This window comes from Sesamum indicum, linkage group LG12 (assembly GCF_026168435.1).
Source record: "Sesamum indicum cultivar Baizhima isolate 11 linkage group LG12, ASM2616843v1, whole genome shotgun sequence".
NCBI classification, from domain to species: Eukaryota; Viridiplantae; Streptophyta; class Magnoliopsida; order Lamiales; family Pedaliaceae; genus Sesamum; species Sesamum indicum.
Window position 1 is genome coordinate 18789394 of NC_142668.1, and position 23080 is coordinate 18812473.

At 37.6% G+C, this 23080-nt stretch overlaps 5 protein-coding genes across 10 annotated transcripts; 1 reads left to right on the forward strand and 4 right to left on the reverse strand.

Moving 5' to 3' along the window:
• Positions 1 to 823: 823 nt before the first annotated feature.
• Positions 824 to 5341, reverse strand: LOC105175951 (Ankyrin repeat family protein). 4 transcript variants are annotated; one of them, XM_020698238.2, is made up of 6 exons: positions 4808 to 5341; positions 4625 to 4705; positions 2782 to 3236; positions 2506 to 2661; positions 1822 to 2267; positions 824 to 1706 (listed from the first exon to the last, which is right to left on the reverse strand). In XM_020698238.2, exons 3-6 carry the CDS (start codon positions 3059 to 3061, stop codon positions 1098 to 1100), a joined length of 1491 nt encoding a protein of 496 aa, XP_020553897.1. In that variant the 5' UTR covers positions 3062 to 3236; positions 4625 to 4705; positions 4808 to 5341; the 3' UTR covers positions 824 to 1097. The 4 variants fall into 4 exon arrangements, with proteins under 4 accessions (XP_020553897.1, XP_020553896.1, XP_088732135.1 ...); XM_020698237.2 differs by having other exon boundaries at positions 2782 to 3252; XM_088876009.1 differs by having other exon boundaries at positions 4625 to 4716.
• A 49-nt stretch (positions 5342 to 5390) lies between these two features.
• On the forward strand, positions 5391 to 6670 carry LOC105175883 (polyadenylate-binding protein 1-B-binding protein). Its single transcript, XM_011098517.3, has one exon. The coding sequence runs from the start codon at positions 5541 to 5543 to the stop codon at positions 6492 to 6494; it is 954 nt and encodes a 317-aa protein (XP_011096819.1). The 5' UTR covers positions 5391 to 5540; the 3' UTR covers positions 6495 to 6670.
• An 877-nt stretch (positions 6671 to 7547) lies between these two features.
• LOC105175882 (uncharacterized) lies at positions 7548 to 11234 on the reverse strand. Of its 2 annotated transcripts, none has more exons than XM_011098516.3 (5): positions 10620 to 11234; positions 9532 to 10011; positions 9192 to 9413; positions 8500 to 8933; positions 7548 to 8336 (listed from the first exon to the last, which is right to left on the reverse strand). In XM_011098516.3, exons 1-5 carry the CDS (start codon positions 10846 to 10848, stop codon positions 7719 to 7721), a joined length of 1983 nt encoding a protein of 660 aa, XP_011096818.1. In that variant the 5' UTR covers positions 10849 to 11234; the 3' UTR covers positions 7548 to 7718. The 2 variants fall into 2 exon arrangements, with proteins under 2 accessions (XP_011096818.1, XP_020553898.1); XM_020698239.2 differs by having other exon boundaries at positions 9532 to 10057; positions 10620 to 10851.
• Positions 11235 to 13532: 2298 nt separating this feature from the next.
• On the reverse strand, positions 13533 to 16843 carry LOC105175952 (uncharacterized). 2 transcript variants are annotated; one of them, XM_020698279.2, is made up of 5 exons: positions 16044 to 16843; positions 15494 to 15973; positions 15133 to 15366; positions 14481 to 14914; positions 13533 to 14322 (listed from the first exon to the last, which is right to left on the reverse strand). In XM_020698279.2, exons 1-5 carry the CDS (start codon positions 16318 to 16320, stop codon positions 13705 to 13707), a joined length of 2043 nt encoding a protein of 680 aa, XP_020553938.1. In that variant the 5' UTR covers positions 16321 to 16843; the 3' UTR covers positions 13533 to 13704. The 2 variants fall into 2 exon arrangements, with proteins under 2 accessions (XP_020553938.1, XP_011096899.1); XM_011098597.3 differs by having other exon boundaries at positions 16065 to 16842.
• Positions 16844 to 21055: 4212 nt separating this feature from the next.
• LOC110013016 (uncharacterized) lies at positions 21056 to 21655 on the reverse strand. The gene has a single exon (XM_020698428.1). The coding sequence runs from the start codon at positions 21653 to 21655 to the stop codon at positions 21056 to 21058; it is 600 nt and encodes a 199-aa protein (XP_020554087.1).
• Positions 21656 to 23080: the final 1425 nt, after the last annotated feature.

Below are 23080 nucleotides of genomic sequence, written 5' to 3' on the forward strand. Positions count from 1 at the left end.
TATATATATATATATATAGAAGGAATTGATCGGAGAATTGCAATGTATATACCGAATATAAATGAATGAGGAATTAAGTAAAATTAAGGAAATTTCTGGACAAAAAAAAAAAAAGTGCAACACCAGAATTAATACTAACTATAGATGTCAAAGTCAAATTCAAAAGGACCCAGAAATTGACATATCACATCATATATATATATATATATATATTGACAGCATATATATATATATTTTGTAACAAATGGTAATTAATGACACCGTTTCACCAATTTTTCATAAAGAAAAAAATGTCCATCAACCGATAAAATAATTAACTCATTTAATTTTTTAAATCATTAATTGATAAATTATTTTTTTCTTCTTTTTTTATTTTAATGTAATGTAATGATTTATATATTTTATTTTTATTTATACTATTATTTCTAATATATTTTAAAATATATAAAAAATTTATTCATTATATGCAAGTAAGAATGACATGCCACAACGAGTAGTATATATATATATATAATCCAGGTCAGTTGGACCCATAAGAATTTTAGATTCGTTAAATCATGCTAAGTGTTGCTTAATTATTATTAATTAGTCCACCAGACACCAAATTACGAATTAAATTTATGTTTAATGGATATAAATTTTCAGAATTGATTCAAATTTCTGGATAATCACAAATCTAAGGTGAGATTGGACCTCCCACCTCTTAATTCTTCCCCTTAATTGGAGGTATTAATAATTAGTTATGGTGGTATTAAAAATGAAGACAAGAAACAAATGATTAACAATTAATAATCTGCACAGATAGGAGTGGGTGAGACGAAAATGAAATCGGTCCCCGCAGACACGTTGACCTATAAAAACGGCATTCCATTTACATGGCCTGCTGTGGCCGTGGATGGTGGCGATCACCGATCTTACACTTGCAGGGGATGAAATAAAAAAAAAAAAAAAAAAAATAAGGTAACAACTATTCAGGCATCTGAATATGAACCCAACAAAAGGAATGAATTAGCTACACTCAATTTTCTTCCCTTCTCTCTTAGCCCACAATTCCAAGTTAGCCCAAATAGATACAGGATCTATAATGATGTAGAGTTCTAGGTGAACAATCGATTGTTTGACCGAAACAACCAGCGACAACCATATGTACAACGCAGTACAGTGACCAAAAGCTCATACTTCAAGATTATAAACATGATTGGCACACTAGCAAAGAAAGCCAAAAGAGCAGTTGCAGCTACCAATCCATGTTCATAGGACAAGAGACATGTGCAGAACGCCACCATCATTGCCACGATTGAAATGAACAGAGCCCCCACTCCAATCACCAGCCAGAAGGGCAGCGAGTTGAGAAAATCCATCTCCGTGTATCGGGACGTCAGTATGGACAGGAACATCAACATTGAAGTCAAAGACGACAGAGTTGCTACTGCCTCCGATATGGGGAATACCATGAATACCTTGTCATTTTGTAGAATCGGAGCTCCGGTATTGTTGTTGTAGCCTCCCGGCACCGTGAAGGCCGTGGTGAAGACGACAGTCGCAATGAGCATGGTCACCAGCATGCACGATTTTGCCGTCTGCTTCATCAGTTTTTCTCCTTCTTTCATCAACTTTTCGTGCTCCTCCAGGAATATGTCGTAAGGTGTTTGGCCGGCATTGTTCTTCATGTCTCGGTACAAGGGTTGGACAATCTTTTCAACTTCCTGAACAATTAATATTAATTAATGTGATTCTGCATCACATGTAGTACAATTAAATTAATGATGAAGATGATATCTGAGAGAGAGTTAGGTTGATATGATATATATATAAATATACCTTGTACCATAGTACTTCTCGCTGCATCTGAAGAGCTGCCCCTGGAATAATACTTAACTGATTTTGAGGTGATAACTTGGCTGCTAAATGGAGCATGTTGTTTCCATCTTTATCAATGTATGTTGCTATCAGCTCCTTCACACCCACTAACTCATGCATCAAATTGAATACTCGCACGTACCGACGTAAAACCGCTATATGAAATATGCTATGTTTGGATTGGTTCACTTTATATAGGAAATCAGGATATCGGCGGATTAACTCTACCAAGAATTCATCGTTTCCTGATTCTGCTGCTACAAAGAACAATTTTGAAGTGTTTCCAACTATTTGTGCAGTTTCCACGTCTTCTTGGCTTATTACGCTGTCCCACAGATAGCCAAGCAATTTATGCGCATCACATTGTGCCGAGTTCTTGTGGGTCTTCAACTTCATGTAAGATAGTACTGGAATAATATAAGTACTTAACCAAGTTATAATTAATATATACATATATATATAGAGTCTAGAAAGAAATAAAAGATTAATTATATATATATAAAAAGGCATTTTTGCTTTTCTTTTTCCAATTACGTACTTGATTCTAGCATCAAGCTGATCAAAGTAGTCTTGCATATGTAGAAATGAATCGTGGCCAATATATGAATAATAATGGGATTGATGAGATGGAGAAGTAGTAATTACTTGTTGTGGCAATATTGCTGGTGTCCCAAAGTCCTCCTTCACTGCTGCCACAAAATGCTGAAGGTTTCCGCGCAAGCACTTGCAACGGCGTTTCACCATTGCTGTCTTCAGTCACAGCTAATGTCTTATGTTGGTCCACAATACTCATAGCTAGACCTAAAAGATTCAATTAATAGAATCATGAATTAATTTGTATAATTCAAGTTTACCTTAATCTTTCTAATGAAGTGTAGCTAGCTAATTAATTGGATGTGGTGTGTAGCTAGCTAGTAGTACCGTAAAGTCCTGAGTCGATAGCTGTTGTGAGGAGAGCAACTTGGTGGTCTGTGGACCAAAATTCAAAAGCTGGTAATGAAAAAAGATAGTGGGCCATTTCAGAGTGAGCTTGTAGTACTGCCATGTAAAGTGGGGTAACCCCTTCAAACCCACTAATTGTTGGTAATTTAGGGTTCTTTTGGACCAATAATTTAGCAATATCAACATGTCCAGCCGCAGCAGCAAAACAAAGCGCAGTGCTCCCCTTGTTATTCTGAATTTCCAGGTCACACCCTTCCATTCTATGCAGTAAATTAGCAACAAAAGAGGCATGACCCTCCAGAGCAGCTACATGCAACGCTGTTTCTCCTCCTTCCGTGATGCTAGCTTTAGCCAAGCTGCCATCCTCACTCAGCAATTTTTCAGCAGCTTCCCAGTCGCCCTTTAATGCAGCTTTGTGCAGCGGCACGTGCTGGCTAAAATATTTTTCACCTATTCATTATTTGGGCAGTCAAGAATTCAAGTAGAATTTAAGAGGTACGAGTACCATAGAAAAGAAAAGTAAATTATTTATTAAATCATCAAATTTGGGAACCTGTGATTTTAATGTTGTGGACAAGGGTTACAGTTAGTAGATTGTCAATGGACGGACAATAATCAAACTCAAAAATCTATTATTTGAATGTTATCATTCAAACTTGATACTCTACGTTTGATCCAAAATTAAAATCCATGCCCATGAAAAAAAATATTTTGAGGATGAATTGAGTCTAATTAGATCCTAAAATACTTGTGGATAGAATAAAATTTAATATTCCAAAACTTTTACCATCTAGTTAGTAACGGTCTGAAAGTTTGAACAAAAGAGGAGTTGACTGGCATTAGAAATATTGTGTGGAAGTGGAAGGAGAAGGTTGCTTTGTCCATATTTCTTCCATTTTTATTTTCATTATTCTCCCCCACACCAACTGCTCCCTTATAAATAATCTTTCTAATTCTTATTTATTTTTTTGGTAGGTATATAATCTTTTTAAAATACCTGTCTTAATTACAAATATTTTTTTTTTGGGTTTGACGTCGTCCACAAGACATAATATTTGACGAAATGTTTTATGCAGACATCATATATATATATATATATATTGTAATGTTATGAGTCGATCATTTAAAAAAAATAAAATTAAACTATGATAGTTTTATTCATCTATTTATTGGGCCCTGATTTTCTCTATCATTACCAATCCAAAAATAAAAGCAGTACTTTGCATAATTCTAATTTTTCTGAAATATTGAAGTTAAGTTCTTTAATTATTTAAAAATTTTAGTTTTTCTCTCTTAGACAATGTTTTTTAAAAAAAATAAAAGAAAAAGAAAAAAATTACTTAGACGTTAATGTTACAGAAAAAAATATTAATTGATGCAGGAAATTAAAAGTAATTAATGTATAAATTATTAATGAGTATTAGTAGTGAAAGAGTTTAGGGCAGAATGTTTATCTCAACTTAGGAGTGGAGGATGATGGTTGACTTGAAGTCTTTTAGTCAATTATATATACATATAATCATGAGAAGAAGGGAAATAAAGGTGATGAGGTGCATGTCTCTGTCTCACCATACGGACAAAACACCTACATCTCCAATAATTAGCAACCCCTAATTATATGTTGTAATATTTATGATGATGAGTTTAGGAAATTAATAAAAAAAGGTTATTTTCCAAAGAAAAAGCAAAAGAGGGTATAAAATTTTGATCATTCTCCACAACTAATATTAGATGAAAGAATTAATAATATGATGCCCCTTTTATAATTAGAGGGAAAAAAATAAATAATAATAATAATAATGATTAAGATGTAATTACTTACAAGCAGGTGAAGAATAAACAATGAATCTCCCGCTCTGCATATTCTCATCTTTCCATTTGGATTGCCCCATTCCCATTATAACTGGTGAATTCCTTCACAATATTAGATAGAGAAATGAATGCATGTGTTGTTGGATGAATATGGATATGGGAGAAAGAGAAACTGAAAACTCTTGAGTATTACCTTGATGATGCCAAGTAAGAATAAGCAAAGAAGAAAGAGAGGCTCTCACTGCTGCCAACAACTTGCTACTCCACTCCACACAAATATATAAACATAGGACACCCACTACTGATAGCTACCATGCCCCTTTTTGTCCTTTTTACTCAAATCTTCACCTAACTTTCCTTTCCTTTGATATTTTTATACACATTCATTTTTATTTTTTAATAGCCCTATACCAAGATTTAAATAATAATTGAATGAACCACCAAATGAGTAGCATTCACTAACTTATGACCCTATTCTTTTTCTAAAGTTGAGTCGCTACCAAATTTTGATTTTTCTATAAAACATTGACTCTTGTATGCAGCAGCCAGCCATACGAGGAGACTCAAGAGTCAAATGGGCTCATATAAATATAAATATAAATATAAACAACAGTCAATGGCGTCCACATGAATTGGGCCAGTGTTGTAGAGTATTGGGCTCCTTCAGTCCAAACAAGATGCTGCTTGGGCTAAAAGAGGCTGTCTGACGCGTCATACAAAAACAAAACTTACTCAATGCTCCTCATCTCACACATACTACTGCTACAGTCTTCTCCGCGTAGCAAGTGGCGGTGCTTCCGTCATCATCATCATCACCACCAGTTCGCCACCTCCTTTTCCTCTTCTCTTTCTCCTTTCCTCCCTTGGGATCTAATTCTACTGAAATTCTTTTCCTTAAACAAACTAGACCTACCCACTTCTTTACTATGGATCTCGCGCCCGAACAGCTCCAATTCTTGAGCATTCCCGATGTTCTCAAGGAATCTATTTCCATTCCCAAACAATCCCCCAAAACCTTCTACCTCATTACCCTAACCCTAATTTTCCCCCTTTCCTTCGCCATCTTAGCCCACTCACTCTTCACCCACCCCATCCTAGCTCAGCTCCAAACCGATCCTGCTGCCTCTTCCTCCGATTGGTCCAAGCTCCTCATTTTCCAGTTTTTTTACCTCATATTCCTCTTCGCTTTCTCCCTCCTGTCCACCGCCGCCGTCGTTTTCACCGTCGCCTCTCTGTATACATCCAAACCCGTTTCTTTCTCCTCCACGATCTCGGCCATCCCCAGCGTTTTTAAGCGCCTTTTCATCACTTTTCTATGGGTTTCTCTGTTGATGGTTGTATACAACATCGTCTTCTTGGGGTTTCTTGTCCTTCTTATCATTGCCGTGGACACCCAGAATCTTGTCTTGTTTTTCTTCTCCCTGGTGGTGGTTTTCGTGTTGTTTCTGGGAGTACATGTTTTTATAAGCGCATTGTGGCATCTTGCCAGTGTTGTGTCTGTTCTTGAGCCTGTCTATGGTTTTGCTGCTATGAAGAAGAGCTATGAATTGTTGAAGGGGAAGACCCGCATGGGTTTCTTTATCGTTTTTGGTTACCTGGCCATTTGCGGAGTGATCAATGGGCTTTTTGGTTCGATTGTGGTGCACGGAGGGGAGGATTATGGAGTTTTGACGAGAATTGTAGTCGGTGGTTTCCTCGTTGGTGTTTTGGTGATCGTGAATTTGGTCGGGCTGCTAGTGCAAAGTGTGTTTTACTATGTTTGCAAGAGTTACCATAATCAAGGCATTGATAAGAGTGCGCTCTATGATCATCTTGGTGGATATCTTGGGGAATACGTGCCTCTTAAGAGCAGCATTCAGATGGAAAATCTGGATGTCTGATGCTGAGTCATGGGCAACTGCTGGTAAATTCTTAGAAGGCAAAAATGTAAAATAGAGGTTTGTTTCAGTTTGATTCTCTTGGTATGACTTGCCAAAATATCTAGTTATTCAAAATCATTTTGACTGTTATGCCATGACATTTGATAATATTGAATTTCTCATACTGAGTGGCTATACCTTTCATGTGCATTACGTTCCTTTTTCTGTCATTTTTTGTTGTATGGATGCATTTTTCTTTGGGATAATTGGTGGCTTACCTCTGTAGAGTGTGGTGACTATAAGAGTAATTCTCCGTTTACCTTCTTATCATAGTTGGATATTGATAGTTGAAGTGATGAAATTTTGTGTATATATTTGTCAACCAATCTGATCTGTTTGGTAAATTAGGATATAGTCGATGGAGCATGAAAAATTGGCACAAGATATATATATATATATATAAACAAAAATGGTTATAATTGTGTGCACCCGGGTAAGAATTGTAACTAGGAGCTGAAGGAACGTTCATCAAGTTATCCATGGGTGGTGTGACAAATGTTCGTATGGGCTTATGCTGCCAAACTTGGTTGCTATACCGCAATGCAGGATGGTTCATCTTAGTGGAAAATTCAACTAACCTGTCTTTTCGTTGGATAAAAAAATGGAGGGACCCAAAGTATGGTAAGGTTGTTCAAAATTTTGTAGAATCTTTCCCCAAAAAACTGCTAGAGGGAAGATCTAATAGATGAAAGTTATTATGACCTGAGCTGTTATTTCTCTGCTAAAGATGCAGCTGGCAGAAGTACATAGCTGGCGGGATATGACTCCATCGAAAATTGTAGTCACTGGAGCTCATATTTTTCGGCTAAGGACTGAATGGCCCAAAACTTTTTGGGTTAGCGCCATTTTTATCGTTTACTAGATTGTTTAGCCAATTTTTAATCTAAAACCTTCTTATTGAGATTTTTAAGTTTATCAATTGGGAATGTAGTTTGCAATTTGTATGGTATAAGGTTGGTAATAGTGACATGGATCGGTACTTGGTAGTGAAGCGTCGGTACATGTGACAACAAGTAAAGTGCAAAATGTAGCAGAAAGTGAATAACAATCAAACTGCATACAAGGTGCAGGTTGCATACAATGACAAGATATTAGGATATAACAAATAGAACCCTTGTAAAGAACCAAGTAAATTCTAAGAATACAATTGTTTCTAGGAAGAGAAGAACTTGAGCCTTTTTATTTTCAGTAAAGGCTATGCTTACTTTGGCGAAACAGGAACTTGGACCAATATGCTGAGCGGATCGTGTCAATCCATAACTTAATGTGCAGTCCTGCAAATAGAGTAATAAGTAAAATGCAGGCAGAAACTGCAATCCATTTGAGAACCAACGTCTCTTCCTCATGGAAGAGCAAAAAGAAGGTGGTTGTGAAAGCAAAGACCACACCAACAATAGAGGTGAAGAGTGCTGTGAGGCCGAACATCAATTTCGTTGGTAATGAGACAAGGAAATCATCTTCTTGATAACGTGAAGTTAGGATGGATAAGAACATTATGATAGAAGCTGTTGAGCAAAATAATGCGACTGCATTAGATACTGCAAAAACTGTGAACCACGTCCTCTTCTTAAGTATCGGCATCCCTGTATCACCGTTATTTCCTCCTGGTAGGGTAAATGCAGCAGCGAATGCCACTGTTGCAATTAAAGTTGCCACGATCATGCAATTATTGGCTGTTTCCTTCATCCATGTCTCCCCCTTTGTCAACAACGGTTCATGCTCCTTGGAAAACAATTGTCTTGGTCGTAACCCTTGTCTATTTCTTATCTCAAGACATGAAGGTGGTACAACCTTCTCCACTTCCTGCAGCAATAATATAGTCAACAGTACTAAAGGGCTGATCAGAACCTTCCTTAGGAGAATTTATACAAGTTGATGGCATTTTATTTTTAATCATTGGAAACAAAAGATTGTACAGCCAGGGAAGCAGGTATGACTAACTTCCTCCCTCCCCCTCATTTCTCACCTTAAACCACAAGAGCTCTCTTTGCATTTGAAGAGCTGCACCAGATACAATTTTCAATCTCTCCGGAGTTGCTAATTTCCCCGCTAAATGCATAATGTTGTTATGATTATCATCCACAGATATTGCAATCAACTCTTTCATGGATCCTATCTGGTGAATGAGACTAAATACATTCTCTTGCCGATGCAAAACAGCTGTATGGAATATATAGTGTTTGTTGCAATCAAGTTTCCATATGAGATCTGGATCACTGCAAGTAAGCATGGTTATTAACCCAACATTTCCTACTTTAGCGGCTTCATGAAGAATTGGAGGCTCTTCAAGTAGCTTAAGCACATCAGCTCTTTCCATTCTTTGCATCTGAGCCCACAGCCTCTCAGCCACTAACCGAGCTCTTTTTCGCACTAAAGGTTGCTCAAAAATCCATTTAAATCCTAAGATGAATGGGTAATTTGACATCAATGCATGCTTTTGATAATGAAGTACCTCAATCTAAAGTTAATCATTATTGTCTAGGATTGATATTACTTTTCATGTTGTATGTTCTGATATTTTCAGGTATTAATTAGTAAGCTAAAGTGTAGACGGTATCTAGTTAAATGCTTCTGTTGATGCAAGTATCATGAAAGATCTTGGGCCTAGATGCATTTGTTTGATGGAGAAATGAGTGACAATATTTCTACTGTGCTCACGTGAAAGAAGTGGGACAGCAGCAAACATGGTATTGAAACTTTCTGTTATTGCTTCTTGACTTGCACTGATTTCTGATATATCCTGTACGGTCAACTCGTGCAAGGCGGTTCCTTTATTCTTGGTTGTATCAGGAGAATCATTCTCTCCTAGTATAACTGTCGTGGTTCTCATTGTTGCCAATGTCCCATCATTGATCTTGTTCAATATATCTAATGCTGTATCTGCAACATGAAGCTTAGATGTGTTGTTATGAATAAGAGGTAGGCACTGGAGCATTTAGTTGGACTAAACTCGTATTATGGTAGTCTATGATCGAAAATGAGTAGATTGAAACTGTACCATGCATGTTATTGCGAATTGTAGCTATGAGAAGATCAAACCACTCGGTGATTGATAGATCTTTAACATGAGTGAATTTGTAAAGGTATGAAACCATGTCCTTATTTCCGAGCGAAGCTGCAATGTAGAGGGGCTTCATTTCATTGTTGCCTGGGCAGTTGATAAGATTCTCATTCTTTTCCCGCATAACAGCAGCAATTTCTACTATTCCTGTTGCAGCTGCATAGCAAAATGCGGTGTATCCATACTTGTTCTTTGACAGCAGGTCACCTTCAGCCATCCTACCAACAAGTTGTCGTACGAATTTTGTGTGACTGGTGGCAGCAGCCATATGAAGAGCTGTATCACCGCTTTCTGTTATCTGAGCGGAAGCTAAATTCGGATTCCTCTGCAGAAGGACTGCAGCAGCTTGCCAGTCGCCTTTCATTGCCGCTTGATACATTAATGTATAGCATAGTGAACGCTGTCCTGATTCGTTACCTGCTCCAATGAATGTTTGTTTTCTCCGAGACATTATTGGGACGTACTGGGCAATGAAATGGTTGTTATGGTGTAGAAACACACACACATACATATATATAATGCAAAAATTAATTGAGGCAACCCTATAGTTTTCTTTTTATGTTTAATTCTTTTACTTTGGAACAATGTTTTAAGTTTGGTGTAGTATGAGAATCACTCATGTAATTGGGCTCATTTTTTTTTCCTTTTGCATGCATTTCTTTTAATATTTTAATCCGCAACACTATACTAAGTATTTGAATAAAATTAAAAATCATAATCTATTTCAGCTGACATTGATATTTCCTGTCCAAAATTTTATCAAGTGGGGGGTGCAGTTGTAACTGAACTAGTTCAAGTAGGGATGTAGTAATTGAGTAGGATTGGGAGGAAACAGAGTTTACTTATAAGTAAGCCTGATATTATTAGCACACAATAAGAGTGTGAACTAATTAAATATTTGAGGCAGGATGTCAAACAAACATGTCTTTCCACTCGGACCAAAACCAAAAGAAATATTGACTAGTCCAGAAACATCATCGTGTACTCATGTTCGAGAAACAGAAGAAATTAAAAGAAAAAATTACCTTTGGGTTGGGGAGTTTGATTTTGATTATGTTGTGGTGTGGTGGTGGGTGAATCCTGGGCGATGGGGTAGACCGCTGGCAGTGGTTCTGATTCATCCGCAAATTGGGATGCTACAGAATGGAGGCTGCTATCACCGTCATTCTTATCTTTACTGCTTCCTTCCCGCTTCTTCTTATCGCCAATTTGGGTATGCCATCGGCTCTTCTGCACTCGAATTTTGCGTGGCATCCTAACTTACCTCTTCATTAATCCCGGCCTCTGCTTCGGTGGAATATGTGTGTCTGTTTGAATTATCAAGAATTAATAAAGCAGTTGAGGCAATGAAAGGTGGTTGAGTAGATATGCTGCAGAATACAGAGATCTCAATACACTCTGCTTTGCCTTTCTATGAGAAACATCTGCTGTTTAATGTGTTTTCATTATAACATCTTATGCGTTTGGAGTTAAGGAATGATTCTCTGAAAAATATTCATTCCCATTTGTAGCAAAGTTGGATCTATTTTTTTACATGCTTGACTCACTTAATTGCTTCCAAGGATACACCCAAATCCTAAATTAGGATGTAGATTTGCAAGTTGAAAATATGTCTTGTCAAATTAATTAAATCACCATTTTGAGAAAATCAAAACAAGATATATATATATATATATATATTTATTTGACAAAATAAATCCAAACACAGCCAAGAAATTAATTCATGGTATTGGTAGGACAGGCAGAGTCATTAGTTTTTGTACATGATTGATAAAATAGCAACCAACTAACTGCAATAATTACTGTAATATTAATTAATGCGACACCACACCAGCCTGTATTTCCGTACCAAGGACTGACGAGGTTGTATACATTAAATAAATTGATTTGTCGTCATTTAGACATGCAAAATATCATATGTAATATTATGAAGTGAGAAGGGGTGGCTTAGCTCACTCAATGAGTGGACCTTGTTAGTTTGGGATTGTGAGTGAGATAAATGGTGCTTGCTTACTGGCTTTATATAACGCTGTCATACTCAAATATATGTTTTGATTCATTTGTAGGGATTTTTGTATGATATAATAATATTGAAAATTCATAAATACTTTTAATTTTATAATTGAAAAAATTAAATATTATATATATATATATATCCTAATTGAAACTTGTATCAAAAAAGAATCCCACATACACCATCAACAATAAATAATGAAAGGTATAGGTTACCTAATATAATAAAACAAACCATTCCATTCAATGAAAGTCATTTCCGAGTAATAAATTGAGGTAGACTAGTGCTCCCCCTCCCCCCCCCCCCCCCCCCAAAAAAAAGAAAAAAAGAAAAAAAGACAATCAGCTTGACTAAAATGACGCAGATTACGCACCGCACATACTTTATCTTTATTGCAAAATATCTGCTATTTCTTTCTCGTTATGTATTTCCATGCCCAAACCCAAAATATATCTGCTGTTTTCCACTTAATTAAGCATTAATATTTGACAGAAATTTATCATTTTCACCTTAATCAATTCCTTAATTCAACATTTAATACGCATTTTACCTATAATTATTATTTTGCACCAAAAATAATTATTTATATGCATTAATTTGTTGAAAAATTATGATATATATTAATAAGACTAGATTATATTTAAGTTGCAAAACTAAGTTTATGTGTGCAAGTTTGAGTAGAAGGTAAATTAACATTAAACAACCTTAATAATTGGTCAATAAATACACAAAGACGTTTGTGTGTGTGGAGTATCCATTGCCATTCCTCCTCCCTAAAATTATTCCAGCATGAGCTTTTCTAGTTTCAGAGGAGGCGGCGTCGCCCTCAAACTGATGAAACCGCCGCCGCTCTCTACTTGTTTATCTTTATCCCTCCTCCCCACCTGTTGGAATATTAGTCCCATTCTTCGCCTGCCTATTAAAATGCATTCCACGTCTGAAGACGGGGGTTCGTCTTCCTGCTATTCATCTGGGAGTCAAGATTTTCTAGGGCCGCTGCACCATCAGATCAAAGGCCACCAAAGTGATCATAGGGAAGAGGCGGAGGTTAAGATGAGTAAGGTGGTGACGCTCACTGTCTGTTGCCCACATTGCCAAAACAAATTCAATGTGCTTGCACCTGCTGGACCTGTTAGCCCATCATCAGATGATCATCATCATCACACATCAAAGCGCACTAATACTCCAACATCCTCCAACTCAACCAAGAAACGCAGACGTTGAAATATATAAAATCCAATCAAATCTTCTTTCTCCTGTTGGAATATTAATTTTCTGACTATATATATATATATATATATATGTGTGTGTGTGTGTGTTTGTAGTTTGGTTGGTTGAGAAAATTTAGAAATGTATTTTAGGTTACTTATTGTCAGCTTTAACAGAGTATAATTTAATTCAAGAAATATTATGCAATGAATGGTTTGCATGCGCGTCATTTTAACTAATTATAATATATATATATATATATATATATATTCCCTTGCTTTGATCTTGTGAAAATTATAATGTGTCAACTAATTTGTAGTTAGGATCATATATATATATATAGCTTGGATATTTGGGGCGATGTTTTATCAGTGATCTCTAATCAATATTCATATTAGAGTGCAAATTCTAATTCAATATTTGAGAGTCTCTCAGTCTTCTAGCTAGGTTGGGACCTGGGAAGTAATTTAACAAACAATATTCCAGGGAATTTATAAGTACATCTCATTCATAATTCGTTTTTATTGTTTACGTCAAACTTTAATTTAGAACCTTGTCAGTGGGATTTCTAAGTGTATCAATTGGGAACTAATCTAGTTAATTTACAATATATATGAGGTTAATTAATAGTTAACTGTGACATGCATGCCTTGCTAGCTAGCTATTTGGTAGTGGATGATTCGCACATGTTCAGACAAGGAATGGGCAGAATTACTGTAACAGGAAGCAGAAACTGAATTGTATATATACCCAGTGAAGGTTACAAAGGGAGGGTGACTTCAAGATTTAACGATAACACTACGTACCCTTGTAAGGAACCAATTACATACAAGCATGGAGGTGGATCAATAATTTCTAGGAAGAAAAGACTTGTGGCATCTTATTTTTCAGTAAAGGGTATGCTTACTTTTGCCAAACAGGAACCTGGACCGATATGCTGAGCATATCGTGTCAATCCATAACTGAATGTGCAGACCTGCAAATAGAGTGATAAGGTAAACACAGGCAGAAACAGCTATCCATTTGAGAACCGATGTCTTTTCCTCATGGAAGAGCAAAAAGAAGGTGGTTGTGAAAGCAATGACCATGCCAACAATAGATGTGAAGAGTGTGGCGAGCCCGAATATCAATTTCGTTGGTAAAGAGACGAGGAAATCGTCTTCTTGGTAACGCGAGGTTAGGATGGACAAGAACATTATGATTGAAGCTGTTGAGCTAAACAACGCTACCCCATTAGATACAGCGAAAAATGTGAAGTATGTTTTCTTCATAAGTATCGGCATCCCTGTATCGCTATTATTTCCTCCTGGTAGGGTAAATGCAGCAGCAAATGCCACTGTGGCAATTAAAGCTGCCACGATCATGCAATTATTTGCTGTATCCTTCATCCATGTTTCCCCCTTTATCAACAATGATTTATGCTCCAGCGAAAATAATTCTCTTGGTCGTAACCCTTCTCCGTTTCTCATCTCAAGACATGAAGGTGGCACAACCTTCTCCACTTCCTGCAGCAATTAATAGTCTGAAGAGTTCCAAAGGACTAGAGAACTATTCTAGGAGAAAATATTCAGGTTTAGGGGATGCTAATAGTAATCATAAGAAATAAAGGATTGACCAGCCAGGGGAGCAGAGAATGGGAAAGTTCTCCTCCCTTCACTCTTACCTTAAACCACAAGAGCTCTCTTTGCATTTGAAGAGCTGCGCCAGATACAGTCTTCAATCTGTCGGGGGGTGCTAATTTCCCAGCTAAATGCATAATGTTGTTACAATTATTATCTAAAGATATTGCAATCAATTCTTTCATGGATCCTATCTGATGAATGAGGCTAAATACATTCTCTTGTCGATGTAAAACAGCCGTATGGAATATATAGTGTTTGTTGCTGTCAATTTTCCATATAAGATCAGGATCACTGCGAGTGAGCATGGTTATAAACACAACATTACCTACTTTGGCAGCTTCATGGAGAATTGGAGGCTCTTCGAGCAGCTCAAACGCATTACCCCCTTCTGATCGTTGCAACTCTGCCCACAGCCTCTCAGCCACTAACCAAGCTCTTTTTCTCACTAAAGGTCGGTCAAAAATCTTTTTATATCCTAAGATGAAATGATTAGTCGTGACATCAGTGCATGTTTTTTTTTCCTCAATCTAAAAGTAATTAAATATTGTCTAGGTTTGGTATTACTTTTTATGTTGTATTTGCTTACATTTTCAGGCATTCATAGGCTGAATTGTGGATGCAAGTATCACGGAAAAGCTTGGGTGTGGATGCAATTGTCTGATGGAGAAAAATAAATATTTCTGTGGCACTTACGTGAAAGAAGTGGGACTGTAGCAAATGTCTTAAGGAAGGTCTCCAATATTGCTTCTTGCCTCGCATTGATGTCTGATAAATCCTGTTCAGCTAACTTGTGTAAGGCAGTTCCTTCATTCTTGGTGGTACTAGGATAACCATTTTTTCCCTTTACAACTGATGTTATTGTCCTTGTTGCGAGAGATCTATTTGATGTGCCATCACTATTCTTGTTCAATATATCTAATGCTATATCTGCAGTAAGAAGCTTAGATATTGTTATTATTAGTAAGAATATACAGGTAGACACTGGAGTGTTTAATCAGACTAAACTCTTTATTATGCTAGTGTATAATTGAAAGTCAGTAGATCAAAGACATACCATGCATGTTATTGCGTAGTGTGGCTATGAGAAGATGAAACCATTCGTCGATTGATAGATCTTGAACACGTGTGAATTGGTAAAGATATGAAACCATATCCCTGTTTCCAAGCAAAGCTGCAATATAAATGGGTTTCATTTCGTTGTTACCTGAGTTGGTGATCAGATTCTCATTCTTTTCCATCATTACAGCAGCAATTTCTACTATCCCTGAAGCAGCTGCATAGCTAAATGCGGTATGCCCATGCACATTCTTAGACAATAAATCATTTGCACTCATGTGATTAACCAGTTCCTGTACAAACTTGGTGCGTTTGGTGGCAGCAGCCACGTGAAGGGCTGTATCACCTCTTTGTGTAATCTGTTCGGTAGCTAAATTTGGATGCGTCTCCAAAAGAAGCGCAGCAGCTTGCCAGTCACCTCTGAGAGCAGCTTGATACATCAGTGCACAGCATAGTGAACGCCTTTCTGATCTTTTCCCTGTTGAAAATTGAAATTGATGATTGTTTTTTCTCTGATGAATTTACCAGTGTATGTAATCTCCAATTACCTTGGGAAGTTGGACCATTACCTTCCCCTCCAGGTTGTGGCCTAGTTGGTGGTGATTTGTCAGCAACTGGGACGTCGACCACATCTCCTGATGTATGGTGCACATGGGAGGCTCCAGTTATTTGAACAGATGATTCACCAGCGGTGGTAGCAGAGCTGCAGTCATCGTCGAATTTCGATGCAGCTGAATGGAGGCTTCCATCACTATCAGTTCTACTGCTGCACTCAACATTCTTTTTAGATTTTCTGCTCCTCTGCAGTCGAAATTTGCGTGCCATTCTAAATAGCTCTGGCAACTTGTTGTCGCAGTTAATTTGTTGGACTGCTTATCCTGAGTTTGTATGCACTGTTTGAAAGAATATAATCATAAGGTAAAGCGGACAACTACAAGTGTTGAATACTCAGACGCCCGACCTATTCACAATCGAAATAGGGGGTGTGAAGACAATAGTTGGGAAATCAAGGAATTGAAAGAAGAAAGTATAGCAATGAAGGGAAATTAATATTGGGAGGTTAAGATGGTTGCTGAAAAACAAAACAGGGCAATTGGACCTGGATCCCCTCGAATACAATACAATTGTGTTCAAAATGATATGATTGAATTCCTTTTTTAATTATATAATAAAACTAATGAAGAAAATATTTGTCAGAAAATAATTCAAATCAAGCTCAAGGGGTAGCAGTAGGTAGTTGATGTTAACAGCTAATTCCACATGATGAAGAGTAAATTAGGGCAATGCGGTGAGGGGAATCCTACTTAATAAATCAAGCTTTGTCGCTTTTAAATTCATGTTGACTAGATTGGACAATACAGCGAATTCAGAGTGTCTGAAGGATTTTCATCCAACTTGCGATAGGTAATTCACCCACCGCTCGCTCTCGGTCCTAGTGAATTTGGTTCAAGAGATCCGATGCCGTCAACTACTTCATGTTTGTTAGAAGGCGTCGCAACACTGCTGCTGCTCATGAAATAGCTACAAATTCACTTCATTCTTGATTATCTATCTTTAGGATAATCACATTTATACCCACTTATTTGTATTTTAATTACATAATGCACCTCTGTCTTTTTCATAATTACACATACACCCATCATAACGACTCCCTTGTAAAAAGAGTCCAGGGCGAGAAGTTGTAAATCCCAAAGTAAAAAGGGTACAATTTTAGGTAAGAGGGTCGAGTTCCTCGAGATTGAAATCTAGAAGAAGAAATTACGAGACCACAACTTTGAATATATAATGCAGAACTAGAAAATAACTCAAAAGATGCAGGAAATGAGAAGGAAAAACTCTCTGAAATTTAATATCTTGCAAAACAAAAAATGTATGTCATAATACAAGTATTTATATGTACAAATGTTGTAACTACTTGTAATAAAACTAACAATAATGGATAAGAATATGAAACTGTCTAAAACCAGAAAAAAAAACTACCCTGCGGCTTCCAAATCTTCATCAGATGAAATCTTCAAACTCTCAACATCCCCCCACAAGTTGGACCTGGTTCGATAGCGAACAAGCCCAACTTGGTCAACAAACTCGTGAAGGCAAACATGGGCAACACCTTAGTAAAGAGATCAGCGGGCTGTAGCAAGCTCCGAACAAAAGAAGGGGCAATGAAACCTTCTTTATAAGTATCACAAACTAAGTGACAGTCCATTTCTATGTGTTTGGTTCGTTCGTGAAAAACAGGATTGGCCAGAATATGCAATGCCGCTTTGTTATCACAAAATAGATCAATAGGAAGAGAAGTAGACATACCGAGATCAATCAGAATATAAGAAATCCAACGCAGTTTGCAGACAGTAGAGCTAGACTACGATACTCAGCCTCAGCTGTTGACCGAGATACCGTACATTGATTCTTAGTTTTCCAAGAAATCAAAGCTGGTCCAAGAAATATACAAAAACCTGTAAGTGATTGTCTGGAATCTGGGCATGTCGCCCAACTGGCGTCGCAATAAGCCTTCAATGTTAGTGAGCTCTGTGAGGGAAAGAAGAGACCCTTTGATGGACAACTCTTAAGATAGGGAACTACATGCAGAACTGCTTGCCAGTGCGACTCGCACGGGTATGTTGAACCGAGTGTGAAATACCTGGACGAGTGAATCCAATATATAGTAGACGACCCACGAGGCGACGATATGAATCCAGCTTGGGAAGCGGATCATCTGAAGTAGATTGAAGTCACAAACCTTGTGGAAACGGTGTAGAAGCAGGTCGCGATTGACATAAACCTGTATCGCGAATAATGTCCATGACATACTTAGTCTGCGAGATATAGAGACCATCACTGCACCTAGCAATCTCCAACCCAAGAAAATACCGAGCGTCCCCAATATCTTTGATTGTGAATAAATTGTGAAGATAGGTCTTAACGGCCTGAATAGTTGAAATAGAAGGACTAGTGAGCAGTATATCATCCACATAGACCAACAACACAAGTGGTCCTGAAGAAGTATCCTTAATAAAAAGGCAGTGGTCGTGCACTGATCAACGAAATCCATAAGATGTAAGTCGAGAGGTGAATTCCACATTCCATTGACGAGATGCTTGCTTCAGTCCATATAGCGACCTGGTTAACTTACAAACCAAATGAGGTGCGACCTCATATCCTTCAGGGAGAGTCATATAAATGTCTTCGTCTAAGTGTTCATGTAGAAATGCATTATTGATGTCCAACTGCTGTATGGGCCATTCACGAGCTGCAGCAATGGCGAGAAAGAGTCGTACAGTCACAGTTTTGGCGACTGAAGAGAAAACGTCCCCATAGTCCACTCCTTCAACTTGGGTGAAACCTTTAGCGACCAAACGAGCCTTATAACGATCTACTGACTCGTCAGCTCGCAGTTTGGTTTTGTAGACCCATTTACATCCAATTGTCCTCTTCCCCTCGGGTAAGGTGGCCAGTTCCCAAATATTATTTTTCTCCAAGGCATCTAATTCAGATCGCATTGCATCTTTCCATTCCTGATGCACAACTGCCTCGGTGAACGACATAGGCTCCTCCAAAACAGACAGTGAAGCCACAAAAGACATATATGCAGAGGTAGTCTGAGATAGGGAGATAGAGGAGTTAGTGGATTTGGCATTACAGACGAAGTCATTGAGCCAGGTAGGTCGTTGTCTATTGCAAGCAGAACAACGTATAGAAATGAGGTAGGGGAGAGAGATTGAGTAGAGGATGATTGGGGAGTACTGGCAAGGATATCAGCATGGGGAGAAACTGTGGGAAGTGGATAGGAAGTTGAGGTCGCTTGCGAGCTCGTTTAAGGAAACTGATCTTCATAGAATTGAACATCCCTGGATGTAAAAGGTGAAGAGTTCTCGAGATCGTACAGTTTATAAGTCTTTTGAGTGGAGGCATATCCAATCATCACACATTTGCGAGCTCGAGACTCAAATTTATGTTTGTGAGGGCTAGTAATTGTGGCATAACATAGACAACCAAAAGAGCGAAGATGAGTATAGAAGGGTACAGTACCATAGAGAAGTTCAAAAGGAGTTTTCCACTGAAGTAGTTTGGAAGGAGTTCGGTTTATGAGGTAGGTCGCAGTGAAGATAGATTCCTCCCAGAACTTTGTAGGTAAAGAGGCTTTAAATAGTAGAGCTCGCGCAACATCGAGTAAATGGTGATGTTTGCGTTCAACTCTACCATTCTGTTGAGGAGTATAAGCACAAGAAGTTTAGTGAATTATCCCCAGAGTATGACGGAGATCGCGACAACTGCGATTTAAGAACTCAGATCCATTATTATATCGCATAATCTTTATAGATCGATTGAATTGAGTGTGTATGAGAGAAAAAAAAAAATCTTAAGAGTGAAAGCGACCTGACTCTTATGCTGTATAAGGTAGGTCCAGATACTGCAACTACAATCATCCATGATAGTCAGAAAATAGTTACAATTGGAAAGTGTGGGAATTCTGAAAAGTCCCCAAAGATCTACATGAATGAAGTCGAAAAGTGCAGCAGATCGTGTGTTATTGCAAAGAAAAGGAATTCGTGATTGCTTAGCTTTATGGCAAGTATCACAAGATAGAGATAATGAAACTTCATTCAAATGGAGCTTAGGAATTTTATTTAATATTGTTAAAGGTACATGACCTAGTCTATGATACAAAAAAGAGACATTACTGGCAGTAGAGTAAGAACTGGAAGCATTAAGATAGTGGGTCGTAGGTCGCTCTATAGAAGGAGAAAAGTACTCTTGTTTGACGACATACAAGTTCCTTGAAATAAATCCCACGACCAGATTTCTCCTAGTGACATGGTCCTGCAAGATACAACTTGTCTTAGTAAAGTGAAAATGATAAGAATTATTGCGACAAAATTGAGTAACAGAAAGCAAATTTACAGAGAAGGGGGGAATATAGAGAACATCTTGAAGAACGACCTCGGCATTAAGATGTACCTCACCAACATATGATGCATCTTTCTTTATTCCATCAGGCAAGATAATGGTATAAGTTTCTGAAGGTTTAGAGTAGGAATGGAATAAATCAAGGTCAGCACATATGTGGTTAGTGGCTCCAGTGTCTATAATTCAGTAACTCAGATCATTCATAGAGTGTTTAGAAATATTACCAGCAAAATCATTATCAGTGCATACAAAATTGGCAGAATTGTTAAGAGGGTCTGAATGCATCTCCTCCTTCTGCATGACTCTGACGAGATCGCTCATGAGTTCAGCGATCTTCTTGGTAGGAGCTCGTCCTCCAGCTATCTCCTTATCATCTATTGTTGTCCCTGCAAACCCTTTAACACCGGAACTATGCCTTTCGCTTTCTGTTGTCACTTAAAGTCTTATACCAGTCCGGGGTGCCATGAAGTTGAAAACAAGTTTTCTGAGTGTGTCCAGACTTATGACAGTGTGAACATGTCGCAGCTCGCTTGTCCACATGCGACCTCCTCCTACTTGGAAACGTGTTCGCAGATTCTCGCCTGTCATCCTTAAATGCAAGATGATACGTTGTATGACCAAAAGAGTCTGCTATATTACTGTGAATTAATCTTTATTTTTCAACAGTATATAGCATCGCAAAAGCTCGCTCCATATTAGGCAATGGATCTTGCATTAAAATTTGGCTTCTTTCCGCATCATAGACTTCATGAAGCCCCATAAGGAATTGCAGCAATTGGGTCGCTTCCTCCTTTGCTGTAATAGCTTTGTTAACTCCACAAGAACACTCCCCACATGTGCAACTCGGTGTGGGGGACAAACACAGCAACTCGCTCCACAGCTTCTTAAATTTTGTCATGTACGATGTCAGGGACATGTCTCCCTGAGCAATAAACGCAATCTCCCGTTGAAAAAGATATACCATAGGGCCATTGCTACGCCCATATCTGGCTTGAATTTCAAGCCACAATTCACGGGATGATGAGACATACATAAATCCTTCAACGATATCTCTGGAAATAGAGTTCCAGATCCAGGAGGTAGCCATCAAATCCACTCGCCTCCATTGTTCGAAATTCGTAGTACCAATCATGGGTCTAGGAAATGACCCATCAATGAAATCAAGTTTCATCTTGGTTCCAAGTGCAACATACACTGCCCGACTCCAGGGCAAAAAATTCGTGCCATCTAGTGGTGACGAAGATAAAGCCATACTTGAATGCTCCGAGGGATGCAAATATAAAGCATCCTTTTCCAATTGAATTAATTCCTGCGTATTATTGAGATCTGTCATGGCTCTGATACCATGTAAAATTAGAAAATAACTCAAAAGATGCAGGAAATGAGAAGGAAAAACTCTTTGAAATTTAATATGTTGCAATACAAAAAATATATGTCATAATACAAGTATTTATATGTACAAATGTTGTAACTACTTATAATAAAAGTAACAATAATGGATAAGAACATGAAACTGTCTAAAACCAAAAAAAAAAAACTACCCTGCGACCTCCAAATCTTCATCAGATAAAATCTCCAAACTCTCAACATACAAGGCTTGAAAAAAGGTAAAAGAACACGAGAGAAGGGTTGTCAACGTGGCTACGTGAAGAGGAAGGAAAAAAGACACCAAGGAGCTATCACTGCGTTCGAAGCCTAAGCTAAGCATGAGGCGAAAGATGAGTAAAATCACCAAAATAAGATTTACCAAGGGGATGTAATGATAAGAGAATCCTTTTTATTTAACTTGTACTCACATGGATGATGGATGTAGTTTGGACCTATTTCAAATCCACACTCAATATCACCCACCGCAGCCCATTTCAAAATCCAATGGAACCCAACATTCCAAGCATAACATCAATTTGTATTAAATAAGCATATCCTTCCGTAGCTGGCATAACATCAATTTATATTGGCATTTGTAGCAAACACGCAGCCACGTCTTTGCCTCATACCCGACCCGACCCAATAATTATCTTCCAAGCCGACGATGGGGCATGGGCCTCCCCAATTATTTAATAGCTTATGACTATGAATTATGTATATCATGAACGATATTCCTCCTCACTCCACCTCCAATATTCCTTGTCCCATCACACACACACACACACGCACACACTGTCTTATCATGCTTGAATGCCAATTGAACAACATATATAATAAATCGATACCATAGCTTCCCATGGGTAGGAATTTGTCCTTGGATATTCCCTTTCTTTGTGCTTTTCTTACACTTTGTCCTTTTCACATCAATTACGACAACTGTTTAAGTTTTATGTGAAAAAACCCAATGGATACGCACTGCGTATATAGTGTTTCAACTCTTGATAATTAACCATTAATCAACGCCTTTTTTTTTCTCCCTTCATTACATACTATTTATTAATCTCCATTTGACGTAATTAACGAATTGCTTAAATTTCTTAAGTTTAGTGAAATATTTAGGGACATAACTTATATAATAATTTGTTTAAAAATTTAACCTATTTATTTAATTTTACTATGTTTTCTTGGTTAGGTAAGTTGGCCGCTTTTTAATATTGACCCACAATCACATTCATTGGTTTTGAGGAAATTAATATTTTTTTTTTTATTCTATTAAGATATAATTAAAAATATTGATTCGATTATCAAA

Bases quoted from the DNA above. Each gene is read 5' to 3' on its own strand.
- LOC110013016 (XM_020698428.1), bottom strand. From the start codon at position 21,655: ATGGCTTTATCTTCGTCACCACTAGATGGCACGAATTTTTTGCCCTGG.
- LOC105175883 (XM_011098517.3), top strand. From the start codon at position 5,541: ATGGATCTCGCGCCCGAACAGCTCCAATTCTTGAGCATTCCCGATGTT.
- LOC105175951 (XM_020698237.2), bottom strand. From the start codon at position 4,700: ATGGGAATGGGGCAATCCAAATGGAAAGATGAGAATATGCAGAGCGGG. The intron at 3,253-4,624 runs GTAAGTAATTAC...AATAATGAATAG, and splicing joins TGTTTATTCTTCACCTGCTT to GTGAAAAATATTTTAGCCAG. The intron at 1,707-1,821 runs GTATATTTATAT...TTAATTGTTCAG, and splicing joins GAGAAGTACTATGGTACAAG to GAAGTTGAAAAGATTGTCCA.
- LOC105175882 (XM_011098516.3), bottom strand. From the start codon at position 10,848: ATGCCACGCAAAATTCGAGTGCAGAAGAGCCGATGGCATACCCAAATT. The intron at 10,012-10,619 runs GTAATTTTTTCT...TCATTGGAGCAG, and splicing joins TCAAACTCCCCAACCCAAAG to GTAACGAATCAGGACAGCGT. The intron at 8,934-9,191 runs GTGAGCACAGTA...CATTCATCTTAG, and splicing joins TGCTGTCCCACTTCTTTCAC to GATTTAAATGGATTTTTGAG.
- LOC105175952 (XM_020698279.2), bottom strand. From the start codon at position 16,320: ATGGCACGCAAATTTCGACTGCAGAGGAGCAGAAAATCTAAAAAGAAT. The intron at 15,974-16,043 runs GTAATTGGAGAT...AATTTTCAACAG, and splicing joins TAATGGTCCAACTTCCCAAG to GGAAAAGATCAGAAAGGCGT. The intron at 14,915-15,132 runs GTAAGTGCCACA...ATTTCATCTTAG, and splicing joins TACAGTCCCACTTCTTTCAC to GATATAAAAAGATTTTTGAC.